The following is a 14,031-nucleotide window of genomic DNA, read 5'->3' on the forward strand; positions in this document are numbered from 1 at the left end:
TAATGAAGCTAATTTAGTTCTGAGATACAATTAGCAGAAAAGACACCCAAAATAGCATCTGTTAGAGGGAGAGACATCTTTTGCTTCCACAAAGGCAATCGGTTTGATTTCTAACCTGAGTGTCCAACATTCAACTTTCATGTGCAAATATGTTGGTTGGGGGCATGAGAGAATAGTAGACTGCCTATACATAAACTCAGTTGTTCAAAAAGAGAGAGAGGAGTTATTAAATTACAATAACACCCTATGCAAAATATTTATGTTAACAAGTAGATAAAGCAATATTTTGCTCAATAAAGTCAATTAAAATGTCTCTTACATTTCTGAATTAGTAAAATTATGTGATGATATAGAAAGGTGTGTTGCCAGAAAACTTTAGATAATAGTTTTCCCATATTGGTGTTAGACTCTTCTAGAAGATATTTGAAGTCAGATAGCTGATATAACTGATCTCTTCAGTTTAAACATTTTATTTTTTTGGAAGAAGTGTGTGCATATGTATATACTGGGAGGTATTTGAGATGTGTTTGATTTATACTTTAAGAGTTTTGCCTGATAATGTCTCCTCTCTAGTCCAAATAAATTTTTGAATTAATTCCTTTGGATTTAAAAAATGGAAATGAAATCATAAAGCCCAATTTCATATCGTGAAATCAGTTTCTCATAAGATTATCAAAAGATATCAAGGTGAGTTATTATTTTTTTAATGTATCATATAATCTACCAAAACTGAAAAGACATTCAAATAAATTGGTTTGGCTGTGACATGAAATCTTGTTACTAAGGCTTTACTTTATAAATCTTTGATTTTTCATTTAAAACTTCTAGGAATGTTTCCTTGTCAGAAGTTATCTGGGAAGAAATACTTAATGCATTTTAATTTAAAGAGATTGTTTAAATAAAAAAAAAAGTCACCAAAATGATTATTTAAAACCTAGTTGAGGAAGAAATGTATTTTAGGGGAGGAATGTAATAATCTAATTCCTTGTCTTGTTCATCTTGAAAATCCCTGGTTCTTCACTTAGCAAAGAATTTTCTATAATATATGAAGGCTAAATATTGTATTTCTTTTTCTGAAGTAAAATAAAAAAAGGAATCCAAACAATAGGTACTATAATTTACCTCCTCTGGAAGAACTAGAGGAAGAGGATGACATAGATTTTTTTTCTATACGCCTCTCAAATTCTTCCTAAAAAATTTCTTCTAGTCTGTTAATTCATTGTCATTAATATCTAGAAAAGTTTTAACCAATCGAATTATTTTAAAAATCTTCACCGCCTTCTATCCTAAGCTGAATCTAATCTGAAAGATTCTGTAGAGTACATTTTCAAAGCATCAAGTTTCTTTCAGCTTCTTAGCCTGCCTTAGGTAGGTAAATTAATATCATTTTGGATTTCCCTTTGGCTTCTTTTAGCTCAAATGTATGAGAAGTAAGAGGGGTTAGTATTTTAAAACATTCCAGCGACATGCGATTATTTCAATGCCATTCTCTGGTATTTGTCTGAAAAAACGGGTGGCTGACCTGCTGCCTGCAGCGCCAGACATTCAGCTGGATCCACCCCTGGGCACAGTCACCAGAGGAAAAAGATTCTGCTTCCAAACTTGATTAAAAACAGCCTAACAGTTTCTGCCCCGTTAAAGAAGTGTGTGGCTTCAGAAGCTGAGTAAACTGCCTCTAAGAGGAACAGCTGAGGTCTACATCCCTTTTATATGGAAGTCAAGAGAAGCTCAAGAAAAGCAGTAGATGGTGGGCAGCAGAAGGACAAGTTGTCCACCACAAGCCAGAGCTAAAATCACTTGACACAATTTAAGTGCTGGCAGAGAACGATTCTGCCTTTATTTTTCACCTTAATTTCAAGGGAAAAAGGACAAGTGCCCATAACAAGACTTACTAAGATACTTGGGAAACTGTTCGTTTTTGAGTTCCTTTTTTTTTCTTTTTTGGCAAATACTTCAAAATATCCTTCTCCCCTTGAAGTTATTTATACTGTGGAAGATACAATTAAGAGAAAAATACTGAGATGGAAAAATTAACTAAAAAATGAGGAGTGTGTAGGTTGGTCAAAGTAGATGCCTCTCAGAATCTTCTTAAAGATATGTGTTGTTATTGTTTTGCTTGTGGTATTTATACAGTAAAAACTATAGCTATCTAAACAGAACTTCAAATATAAAGAAAAGTGGAAGGTTTCCTGATGTGTTTTAATAATAAAATGAAAATTGTGTCTGTATAAACCTGTGTGTTCTCTTTTGATTTAAAATTTTATTCCAGAAAGTGGTGCAATTTGTTACTTTTTTTCTTTTTTCTTTCTTTCTTTCTTTTTATTTATTTATTTATATTTTGTGTGTGTGAGCACAGGAGCAGGAAAATATGATACATTTGGGGATTTTTCAGTAGAGCTGTGTTTAGTTTTAATTTTCCTGTATTTTAAAATAAACACTTTGACCAAAGCATGTTTGATCTTTGCAAGAAGGAAATATACATTGTGAAGGAATGTGCAGCGGTTGGGTATGAAAATGGGGTTGTGACTCACAGCTGCAGGCAGAAAAAAAAAAGGCGTCGTGGTGTCAGCCAGAGGTGTTCAGTCTAATAATTCAAGCTGTAAACTGTATCCCCTAAAATTACTTACATAATAAATCATTGTGTGAAGCAAAAAAAAGTTTGGGCTGAAAAGTGTAAGTGAAACAGAAACCTCAGGAGGCTTCAATGCTGGGACCTATTGGCAATGATGTGAAATATGGGCTTATTTTGTCCAAAACTTTAAGGATCAGAATAATACTGAAAATTATTCTGGAACAGCTGATTTTTTTTTTTTTTTTTTTTTTTACTTTGGATTTAAACACATCTCTATGGAGTCTATTGTAGAAATAGGCTTGCTTTTCTCTCTCTCTTTCTCTTGATCACACAGTCAAAAACTGCTTTATGGGATTTACAGTCAATTTATACAGCTTCAAGAGAAAATTTAATTCAAGAATGGCTTTATTTTAAGAAAAAGTAGTATAACAGTTATCAAATGCATGACAAGAATGGAGGCAGAAAAATTTTCTAGAAATTCCCTTGGGTTTCTGTCTCGGATTTCACTCTTACTTATAGGTACCAAAGAAAACACTACATTTATGTAAACTGGTGAGTTAGCTTGCCTAAGAATTCACTGCTAGATTGAAACACTTGGACCCTGGGGTTGGCAAAGCCATTGCCAAACCCTGGAGACTTGAGAAATGGGAATGTCTGGGGATGGAATGCACCCGTTTGGATTAGAAAGTTCAGTGCGTAGGGAAAAGATGCAGTTGTCAGGAGGAAGTTTAAGGCCAAGGACACACGAAGTCTTTGAAACAATAAGGATGAGGAAGTTAAGAAGCAGGCTCCCCAAAGCCACATTGAAACAATTTATTTTATAAGATCCCCTACATTTCCAGAATTAGCGAGCAGAAGAAGCGCCACGCTGGGAACGCGGGCTGTGGGCTCGCGCGTTCGCACCGGCACTGCGAGAGGGACAAAGTCAAGTTGACACGGGTCTCTTTCGCCCGGGCATTTCAAATGAAAATATAAGGAGGAGGGCGGGGCGGGGAGAGAGAGACAAAACCGAGCTCGGAAAGACGGACTCCAGCGAAGTCTGCAATCAAGATTCACTGGAAAAAGGAAGTCCATAGTAATTAAAACTCCTACCCTGGCTCATTAGTATTCATGACCGAATGTCCAGCTTTTCTGTTTATCTTTCTCCCAGGATCAATATCAGAGCAGCGTGGGCCGGGGAGGAGCCCCAGCCAGGCCCCTGCGTGCCCCTGACCTTTCGCGCCCTCCCTACAGGTCAGAGCATCTTCAGAACCGCCCCGCCAACGCCGCGCCCAGGCTCATTAAAACCACCATTCATCTGCCGGCGGGAGAGGGAGGAGGGACGGGCGGGGAGGGCAGGGGTGCTGCGGGCGAACAGACCCAACCGACTCCTGGAGTTTCGAGAAACCACACTCAGCCACACCAACCACTGTGGGCCCCGTGGGCCAGGAGAAAGAAAGGAAAAAGTACAAACAGCGTCTGCAGCCAGAGGCCCAGCGCGGCTCCCGGCCAGGCCTCGCCGGCTCCGTCGGGTTCCAGGCCGGGATGGGGTTCGGGGAGAGGCCACGTGAGAACCTCCCCCGCGCCCGCGCGCAAGGAGAACCCCGCGCTCACTCCGCCAGGCCAGGAGCCTCCCCAGGCCACCGCCAGCTTCCAAAGGGCACCCAGGAGTCGAGCGTTAACTAGGATGATTATCTTGACATTATTAACATTACTATTATTTTTACCCCCCACCTACTCCAGCAGCGTGACGCTTCGTTTTGGCCTCAGGGACAGAAAAAAAAAAAGCTTGGCTTCAGAAAGTTAGGAAAGGATGAGACTGAAGCAGGGGTTGTGGAAGTGAGGTGTGTGTTGGGGAGGGTAGTCAGCTCCTTCCCTCCCTCCTGGTTTGACTGAGAGGTGAAGGGTCGCCTCCCCCCACACACAGACCGAACACACACACAGGGAGAGGGTGTGAAGACAGGTCGGAAATTCGGGTCCATCACATTCCCGGGGGGAAGTGGGCCTGAGGGACCTCAACTCTCCCAGCGCCCGCCCAACCTAGTCTCGCACTGGCGGCTGGAGGTGTGGTCCTCGGGAGTGCAGCCTAGGCCGTGGACTCCTAAAAGCCAAGTTGGGGCGAGAGCACAGGACACCTGGCCCCCTCGGAGGCGTGGCGTGGGGGGGGGGTCGGAAAGAGCGGAGGGGTGAGGGGAACAATTCTTAATGGGTCCTCCCGCCCCCCGCCCCCAATATCTGCGACTCAGGTCCATCCCTCCCACGCGAGCCCGTGGTTGGGGGTTACCGAAGGAGGTAAGCATGTCTGAGTGCACAAGTGGGTGTGTGGTGTGTGTGTGTGTGTGTGTGTGTGTGTGTGTGTGTGTGTGTGTTGGGGTACTGAGGGAGATTTAAAGAGACTGTGTGTGGTGTGTGTGTGTGTGTGTGTGTGTGTGTATGTGTTGGGGTACTGAGAGACATTTAAAGAGACTGTGTGTGTGTGTGTGTGTGTGTGTGTGTGTGTACACGCGCGCCTGTATGCACGCACGCAAATCCAGGGGCACCCCTAGCTCCGGTCTGGTAGCTGCGCTGAATAGCTTCCGAATGGCGAGGCAGGGAGGATGCCGGATGCCTGACAAAGGCAGGACGCAGGGCTGTAGAGTAATCCAGGTGGCGTACCTTCAAAAGCTCATCCGCCCTAGGGAATAAAGGGGAAACGTGGAAGGGTGACAAGGGGGTCCCAGCACTGGCTCCTGCACTGGGCCCTGTAGGGGCGGAGTGAGGGCGGGGAGAGTCTGGCCTGGGAGCCTCGCCCGAGGTCTGGTCCGGGCTGCGCAGGGCCAGGTGGGGCGTGAACAGTGCGGCCCCAGCAATCCTGCAGACTGGATCATGAATTCAAGCCCTCTGGCTCGCTTGCTTATGGTTTACAGAAGTTGTCATTCGTAACGCCTTGTTCAAAGGGCGATGGCTGCCTTTTCTTTCTCAGGCCCCAGCAGGACTGGCTTGAGGGTTTATGCTTGATCATCCGATCCAGTCTGGAAGTATCTAGAGTCTTCTCTAAAAAACAAAGCAAACAAACAAAAAACAGTAATAATTTGTTGGGGGTTTGGGGGTGGTTAGAGAAAAGGGGGACATCTCTGCAGTCCTGCTTTGAGCTGCCATTTAAAAATAGAAGCCGTTTATGTCGGAGTCTTGGAGATAGCAGTGGGTCAAGGAGCTAGAAGTTTCTGTAGAACCAAACTGATACTATCAGGCTATATAATCAATTAACTCATCAGTATTTATTAAATGCCTACTTCGGATCTGGGGGGTCGCTCTCCAGAGCACGTGCTCATTTAAATAAATACACATCCAAAGGTTCAACCTCGCCTGGGTTAGATGTGATGTTGAGGCCTTGACTTCTTGGCTTTTGGAGGTAGGCCTAGCGCCTCTAGGGTTCTTTCGGTGAAGTCGTGTGGAGAGGGTAGGACCCAGGTCCCTAGGGAGTACTTGGTAGGTAGGTCCCTGTGTGTCCGGTATGCAACTGATGTCCCTCTCCCAGACCCACCAGAACTCGTCCCCAGTCCGGCGGAAGCGGCCTAGGTGCCCCCATGACGCAAGAGGACAACGTGGAGCCCCGGGAAACCGGAACCTCCAGTCCAGCCTGTGATCCGCCCTTGATCTCCAAGTTTTGTGAGGAAAATACTCTACTTGAAACTGAAAACATCCGTCTGAAAAAGAGACAAAGGGGGCCCAGGGGTGGGGAGTGGAAGGAAGGGAGAAGGTGCCGGCAGAGAGGAAAGGGCCAGGCCAGCGCGGGGCCGGGCCGGGCTGAGCCAGGGCCCCTTCCCCTTTATCCGCGTCCTGCCAGCGCGGGGCGGGCCGGGCTGAGCCAGGGCCCCTTCCCCTTTATCCGCGTCCTGCCGGCCTCGGCCTGCGGCAGCCTCCCCTTTGGTGGCCGCCCCGGCCTCTGCTCCAGGGGTGACCTCCTCCCCGCCCGGGACTTCAGGGGCCATCAGTGAGCCGGGCACGCTGGTACCGAGGCCAGTTATCATTGTAGTCGTTAATAATGCAGTGGGGGTCACGATAATTAATAATAATAATGGGCCTCCCGAGGGGGCTCCAGCTGCCTCCGGATACAGCGACTCTCTTGGTGAGGGCGGTTGTTCGGCGGCGGCTGGAGCGGAGCACGGAGGGGCGAGCTCGGGCCCTGAAGGTCAAGTTGACGGCGGTGACACCCGGCGGCCTCCCTCGGCCGCGGCGGCCGCGTCCCCCTGCACCAGCGAACCACAGGGCGGCTCCGGGTCCCCGAGGGAGGCGCGGACGGCTTCCGTCTGTGGTTCTGAGCCGAGGAAGGGAAGGCCAGACAGCCACTCCGGTTAGACGCGGAGGCCGGGGCGGGGCTGCGCCCGTCACCCGAGGCCTCAGTGCGCACGGGACCTGGGCCGCCAGCACCCGCACGCGTTTGAGCTGAGCTGTCCTGACAACTGTGACACTTCCCCGTTTGCCGTCTCCCCTTCCCCGACTCCCATCCTGTCTCCGGGAGGCGAAGGGCCCAGGACAAAGGTGGAGGTTTGGCCACGCCGTCGGGGCCGTGACTTGTTTGGACAAAGCGGTGGGCGCAGGGGCTGGAAAACCGGGAGCCATTTTGCTAGAAAGCTGCTCCTATCCGCGCCTCACATCTACCGTGGGTTAGGAGACCGCTCCCGGGCTGCGATCGTTCTGCTTCCGCCACCCCCCTTCCCGTTTTATATCCTGCTGATCACTAGAACAGCGCCCGGAGACCTAACGGGTCCTCTAACGGGTCCTCGGCAGCCCTCCGACGTTCAGATCTGGAAAGTGACCCAGCCAAGGCTACGAGACTGTCCTCCTAGCTATTTTTCTTCTAACGCCCCCCCAAAAGCTCTAAGGCCTTCAGTTGATATTAAAGTCCCTCCCCCATTTCATCCTTCTTAGATTTGGGAGGTGTCTCAAAGCCGATAATTCACACACACACACACACACACACACACACACACACACACACGCACGCAATTTAAAACATTTAGAACAGACCATCTTATTCTTACCCAAATCATAACAAATTTATCTGATTACTTCACTCCCTCCCCAAGGGTGGGGGCTGTTAGAAAACCCTAAAGGATTTTCCTCACAGCTTCTATGTTCAGTGAAATCTCCCAACAATCAGTAACACATGCCAATTATTTTAATAATTTTCCTTAATATTATTAGAGGTTATAAATTTGATTTTAATAGGTTGATTGCTTCAGGAGTTGGTGTTTGGGCAGCTCACAGGGCCACTGGGAAGGGTTAGTCTGTGACTGTCACCCTCTGGGAGACACACACACACACACACACACACACACACACACACACACACGGGCCCCCAGGCTACAGCCATTCCCTCCCCAGTGAATAGGTGTCATGGCCTTCAAGAGGTCAAGGGTTGCGGTTCTTCCCTCGAGCAGCTCTCCCGCCTAACCTACCTGGCCCTGAAGCCCAGTGCAGGGCCGGAGGGGGCGATGCAGCGGTCCCTGCAGCAGCTAGCCTGGCTCTCAGTCTTTACCAGCGGAGCCCTGTGCATGCTGGGCCATCCCACGGTGTTGCTGCTGCTGCAGCCCAAGTCTTTCGCCACTTGGGAGGGCGTGACTGGGGGACTACAAGGCCTCTCAGATACAGGGATACTAAGGAAGGTGATGTCTTGATGGCTCCAGAATTTAAAAATAATGTTCCCATTCCTACGCTTAAAATTGTCTTCTTCCTTGGACTGATCTGTTTGAAAATTCTCAGATAAACTCTTGCAGAGGAGGGGAGTAAGGCTGCAAACAGAAAGCTGGTGGTCAGAGCTCACTTCTACCTGGCTGTTTTGGGTTTTTTTATTTTATTGTATTACTAAATTCTTAAGAGAGGTTCTCTTTCATTTTGGGCCAATGGTTTGTTGCTTTCCTAAATTCAAACGTAGTCCATCTATCACCTTCTTCTCTTGAACATTCCATTTATTGGTGTGCGGTTGCTGTGCAAAGTGTTTCTTGAGCAAGCTGTTAAAAATTTCAAGAAAAAAAAAACTTTTGGTACAAATAATCCCTTAAAGTGTAATCAGTGGGCCAGGTTAAAAAAAAAAGTATTCAGCACAGTTTTAAATGTTCAATTAAAAATAACTGTACCTCAGCTTTTCAGAGGGAGAGGAATGGGGGCAGGGATGAGGGAAAACAAAGAATAAGGAAATATTTAGTGCTCTTAAATCGAGTCTAAATAGCTGAAAGAAAGGCATTCCCTCAGATAATGGAGCCATTAGAAACTCTGAAGTTCCTGCTGCCCTTCCTCAGAGGGGCTTTCCAAAAATTTAATTCACTCTCAAATTCACTCTCAGCTATGAAACAAAGGACAGAGAAAAGAATGTTGAGACTTTCTGCCAAAGGGGCAGTTTGGCCCTGTTTCTATACATACATACACCTTCCTTCCCAGAATGTAAGGTGCTGCCTCTCATTCATTCAGGCAGCTGACCCATACCCATGTGGATCCTCAGCTGCCTTGTTCCCACTTTCTTCAATAACTTTGCTAGAAAAAATAGTATGTTCATGCAGTTTCAACACATTTTATTATATTTCTGTATGCATTACTTTCAAAACATGTCACAAGAAATGATCAAACCACTTAAAACCTTCAAATAAAAAAATCTGAAACAGTTTATGCCCACAATTGTACATATTTATAGTTAAGAAACATTCTTTATAAATATTGTTTCCTCTGTAGCAAGTTAATACCATAATTTAATTACAAATGGATAAATATGGTAACGGGTATTTACAGAAGGAAAGGTGTTAAGGAAAAAGCTAACGGCACAACGTTTATTCCCCCCCCCCCCACAATCTTTCATACAGGAACTAACAAACTGAACTCGCAAAAGCACTAAAACATCACATGTAAACCCAGCTAACAGAAAAATACATTCACAAGCGTTGGTGGTGGTGGTGTGCATGTGTGTGCTATGGATCAGGATGTTGAATAAACAGAAGGGAGACTTTGGCACGGCTCGTTTTTTCCAGTCTATAGTTGCATGAAGTTTACAATCAAGTTGCCTCATAAAAAAAGAACACAATATTCAATACCACAATACAAAATAAACCATTTTCTTCCACATTACTTAAAAAAGAAATTGAGTAAACTAAAAAGAGAAAAGAAAAAGCCCATCACTTTGGGGAAGGGGAGGCAGGAAGGAAAGCAATCCGGAGCGTTACAAATGGACAAACTTCTATACACCAAGAAGCCATTAAAACCACCTCGGAGAAGGAAGGAGTCCGCTATGTACACAGTTTGCCAGAATCCTGGGAACGGGGAGAAGGAAAGCAGGCATGGGGGAAGGAAAGAAGGGGTTTGGTTCAATCTTTTTATGGATTTTATTTTTGTACTTTTTATTTCTTATTTTATATTTTCAGCTTCTAAGACTCCATTAGGGATTTTCGCTTTTCATGCCTAGATCTTTAAAAAACAAAAACTTAAAAATCCTTCTGCTGGTAAAATCGTTTTCATCATAAAAATCAGATTCTAAGTTTTAACGACACAATCACAGGGTGCCCTGGGCGACAGGGGGATGCTGCGCGCCAGGGCGGAGACGGGGGGAGGGAGCGAGGCCCTGGGCCCCTTACACGTACCATTCATTGAAGTTGGAGGACAGGCCACTGTGGCCCCCGGCCGTCCCGCCGCCCCCGCCGGAGCTGCCGCCGCCCCCGCCGCCCGCCCCGCCGCCGCCCCCGCCGCTGCCGCCGCCCGAGCCGCCGCCTGCGCCGCCGCCGCCCGCCCCTGCGCCCCGGTGCACCGCGGACACCGCCGCCGCCGCCGCTGCCGCAGCCGCCGCCGCGGGCGAGAGGTTGGAGCTGCTCGGGGGCTCGGCGCTGGGCGACACCAGCCCCGGGGGCGTGGAGGACTCGTAGCCGGAGCTGGCGGCCGGGGAGGACTCGGAGCCCTGCGGGGAGGACTCATGGACCTGCGAGACAAAAGCCGGGAGGGGACAGCAGAGGGGACTGGGTGTGAGTGCAGCTGCTGTGGGGCCGACCCCCCGGGGGGACCCCCAGGAACCGCCGCTGCCGCCCCGGTCTCCCCAGGCCTCCCCAGGCCGGCGGAGGCTGCTCGGGACCCGGCGTGGCTGCCGGCTGCTCCGCCCTCCTCCCAGCCGCCCCGGTGGTACCTTCATATGTTTCCGCAGAGAGCTGGGGTGCGTGTAGGACTTGTCGCACATCTTGCACAGATAGGGCTTATCGGAGGTGTGGACGTGCATGTGCTTCTTCCTGTCGCTGCTGTTGGCGAAGCGCCGGTCGCAGCCCTCAAACTCACACTGGAACGGCTTTTCCCCTGTGGAAGCAGACGGGAGCGCTCGCTGTGGACACCCAGGCCCCCGGGGGGCTCCCTCCCTCCCTGGAGAGTGCAGGGCCTCCGAGGAGGAGGAAGAGAAACGCCTGGGTCCCTTAAACAGATGGGTCCCCTCGGTGGCAGAACTAAGCTGAAATTAACCCTTTCCACCTGAAACTCCTGCTCAATTATTTCATATTTTACTTTCCTTCCAAACTGACACCGATTTCCTCAAATTTTTAACTAATTTGGGGTAGCGCCGGACCTGCCCACCTTTCAATAGAGCTTCCTTAAGATTTGTAGCTTCCAACAAGTTAGACTCGCAATGGAGAAGCTGTTATTATGACAAAATATTTGGGGCATTATGAGAACCACAGACTGCTTTGCTGCTCTTGGTTTCTTTCTGGGGCTAGTAGTCAAGAAGATTTGGAGTTGCTGCGTGTTGTTTGAGGATGGACTGTGGATAGTGACTGAGCCAGGATTTTTCGTCCAAAAATCTGCAAATCAAATGAGCCATAATTCTAGCCTCGCTTCATTTCTTGTTTGTTTTTTAATAAGTTGGGAGTATTATAGATAAGGCAGCATCTAATGACTGCTGAGGCACTGGCTGGGCAATGGGGGTGTGGATGGGGGCTTTAGCAAAGGCTTTCAAAATCTTCCTGTTAATTTCCTAGCGGCCCCTGCATCCTGTTGCCAGAATTCCAAATGCTTGGAGTCATTTAGAGGTGTGAGGACTAGCATTGTTCCACTTGGAAAGGGGACCCTTTAACGTTAAATTCCATTAACACCTAAATTGTTTTTTAAAAGACATCCGCTCAGACACAGGACTCGAAAGCAAGCATTTTATGCAAATAAATTTCTCAAATCTTAAACCTTGTTAAAAGTTTGTCTCGCACCCCGCCTCCCTCCCTTCCCGGAAGAGAACAATAGGCCGCTGGCGCATCCCCACTTCGGAGTAAATATTGACGGCAGAAGTTGCTAAAACATTTGGCTTTCTTTTAGGAAATCGTCTGGCACGATTTTGGCTGGGACCTGGTCATAGATAAATAATCTATGAGGCGAGAGGCGCGTTCTTCTGCCGCTCTCTCTTGTCACGCGATTGCTCCTCTGGGCCGCGCTGCCGCGGGCGCTTGCTGACGGGGTCGTTGGTCCAAGTTCGGAATCGCAAACCCTCTGGTGCCCATTAGAGACTCTTCTAAACTACTGGGATCTCACCGTAAAACTCCACCCCGAGATGGGCTTTAAACGGGAAACGCTTTACTGCTTTCAGCTCACACCAGACTCACTTAATGGTTAACAGTGCTGGAAGGACGTTTGGACTCCGATTGAAATAAGTGGGAAAATACACAAGCCACTCCAACACAGACACACCCGAAGCAGAAAAGCATATTCAGACAAGCTGGCAAATCCTCTCTAGGCTCTATTCCCAGACACAGAGTTGGAGAGCAGTTTTATTTTGTGCGCTCTATTTAGAACGGAAATTATTAACCAGGCTGAGCAATTATGAACCGGGTGAAGAAATTGCATCACCAAAGCATACATTTGATGTTACAATTGTTATTTAAATCTCAATTTCCACACATGGAAAAACCCAGCCCAGTACTATTCTTTCATTTTCCAACAAAAACAAGCTGTTGGCTCTCTCGCACACACAAAAACATCTACCATTCCAGGGTTAGGGCTGACGGTCGGGGAGTTTCTCTCAGGAAGCCAACCACAGCCTCTTTCCCCGCCGAGCCCTGTCCCTGTGCCGGCCCGCGATTACCTGTGTGGGTCCTTTTGTGGATCTTGAGGTTTTCGGAGCGCGCGAAGACCTTGCCGCAGCCAGGGAAGGGGCAGGGGAAGGGTTTCTCGCCCGTGTGCACGCGGATGTGGTTGACCAGTTTGTATTTGGCCTTGAAGGGCTTGCCCTCGCGCGGACACTCCTCCCAGAAGCAGACGTGGTTGCTCTGTTCCGGGCCGCCGACGTGCTCCACCGAGACGTGGGTCACCAACTCATGCATGGTGCTGAAAGTTTTGTTGCAGCTCTTCTTGGGATTGCTCAGCTGTTCGGGGTCTATCCACTTGCAGATGAGCTCCTGCTTGATGCACTGCTGGCGCATGTAGCGGAAAAAGGCACCAGGGTGGTGGTGGTGGTGGTGGTGGTGGGCCGCGGCCGCTGCCATGTTCATACCCATGTTCATATTCATGGGGCCGTACTGGTTGTGGAGCTGCGCTGCGGAGTAGGGGTCGGTCCTCGGGCTGGCCACCTGGCGATACTGCTCCGACCTCCCGAACACCTCGCCCGGCAACCCGAGGCGCATCTGCCCGTTGAGCACGTTCTGTGAGCCGTGAGGCCCATGCTGCTCCGGGAGCCCGGGGAAGAGGAGGTGGCCTTGCGCGTCCGAGTGTGCGTGGTGCAGGCCGCCAGCTCCCGGCCCAAACAGCCCGTGCTGCCCGCCGCCGGGCGCCGAGTCCCCGAAGCCGCGGCTGCGAAACAGAAAGTCCCGGGTGGAGTTGAAGGGCGGCCCAGAGTACGAGCCGACGTGAGCGGCGTGGGGCCCGAGTGCCGCAGCAGCGGCTGCAGCCGCAGCGGAGCCGGGGTAGGCGCCGGGGCCCTGAGACGTGAACGCCGAGCTCTGGCCCGGCGACAGCTCATGCGCGCCCGGGTTGAGCTTGAAGGCGCCCATGTGCGCGGCCGCCGAGTCCACGAAGCCGTTCTGTGCCGCCGCCAGGCTCAGTTCCCGGTCCTGCATTTCTGCGGCTGCCGCCGCCGCCGCAGCAGCCGAGTGGTGATGGTGGCGCGCGAAGCTGCCCACCCCGATGGCCGGGAACTGTGGCCCCGCGTCCAGGAGCATGGCCAGCGCGCCCGCCCGCCCCGCCGGCCCCGGCGATCCCTTCTCCTCCTAGGCTCCCAGTCCCGCTCCGCGCGCAGAGCGTCCTGCAGCCGCCCAGCTCCGAGCGCAGGCGGCGATGGTGGTGGCGGCTTCAGCCTCCGGAGCAGCGCTCCTACTCCCGCCTGCTTCCGCCGCCGCCTCCTGGATCTGCTTGGGGATGCCGGGAAGCGAGCGAAGGCGCGGAGAGGAAGAAGAGGATGAGGCGGTCGTGGAGAAGGCGCAGGAGGAGGAGGAGGTAGAGAAGGAGAAGAGTCCAAAGCCAGCCAGAGAACCAAAGTGTATTAAAGGAGCTGCGGCGGGGGC

The 14,031-nt window shown here is 49.8% G+C and overlaps 1 protein-coding gene across 1 annotated transcript; it reads right to left on the reverse strand.

Moving 5' to 3' along the window:
- Positions 1-9,096: 9,096 nt before the first annotated feature.
- On the reverse strand, positions 9,097-13,773 carry ZIC2 (Zic family member 2). The gene is made up of 3 exons (XM_066383691.1): positions 12,618-13,773; positions 10,692-10,855; positions 9,097-10,490 (listed from the first exon to the last, which is right to left on the reverse strand). Exons 1-3 carry the CDS (start codon positions 13,687-13,689, stop codon positions 10,149-10,151), a joined length of 1,578 nt encoding a protein of 525 aa, XP_066239788.1. The 5' UTR covers positions 13,690-13,773; the 3' UTR covers positions 9,097-10,148.
- Between the last annotated feature and the right edge of the window lie 258 nt (positions 13,774-14,031).

This window comes from Saccopteryx leptura, chromosome 4 (assembly GCF_036850995.1).
Source record: "Saccopteryx leptura isolate mSacLep1 chromosome 4, mSacLep1_pri_phased_curated, whole genome shotgun sequence".
NCBI lineage: Eukaryota > Metazoa > Chordata > Mammalia > Chiroptera > Emballonuridae > Saccopteryx > Saccopteryx leptura.

What these genes read in the sequence shown, in the direction of transcription:
- ZIC2 (XM_066383691.1), bottom strand. Translation starts at nt 13,689, where the DNA reads ATGCTCCTGGACGCGGGGCCACAGTTCCCGGCCATCGGGGTGGGCAGC. An exon ending in CCACAAAAGGACCCACACAG is followed by an intron (nt 10,856 to 12,617) that starts GTAATCGCGGGC and finishes CTGCTTCCACAG; the next exon opens with GGGAAAAGCCGTTCCAGTGT. An exon ending in CTCTGCGGAAACATATGAAG is followed by an intron (nt 10,491 to 10,691) that starts GTACCACCGGGG and finishes TTTGTCTCGCAG; the next exon opens with GTCCATGAGTCCTCCCCGCA.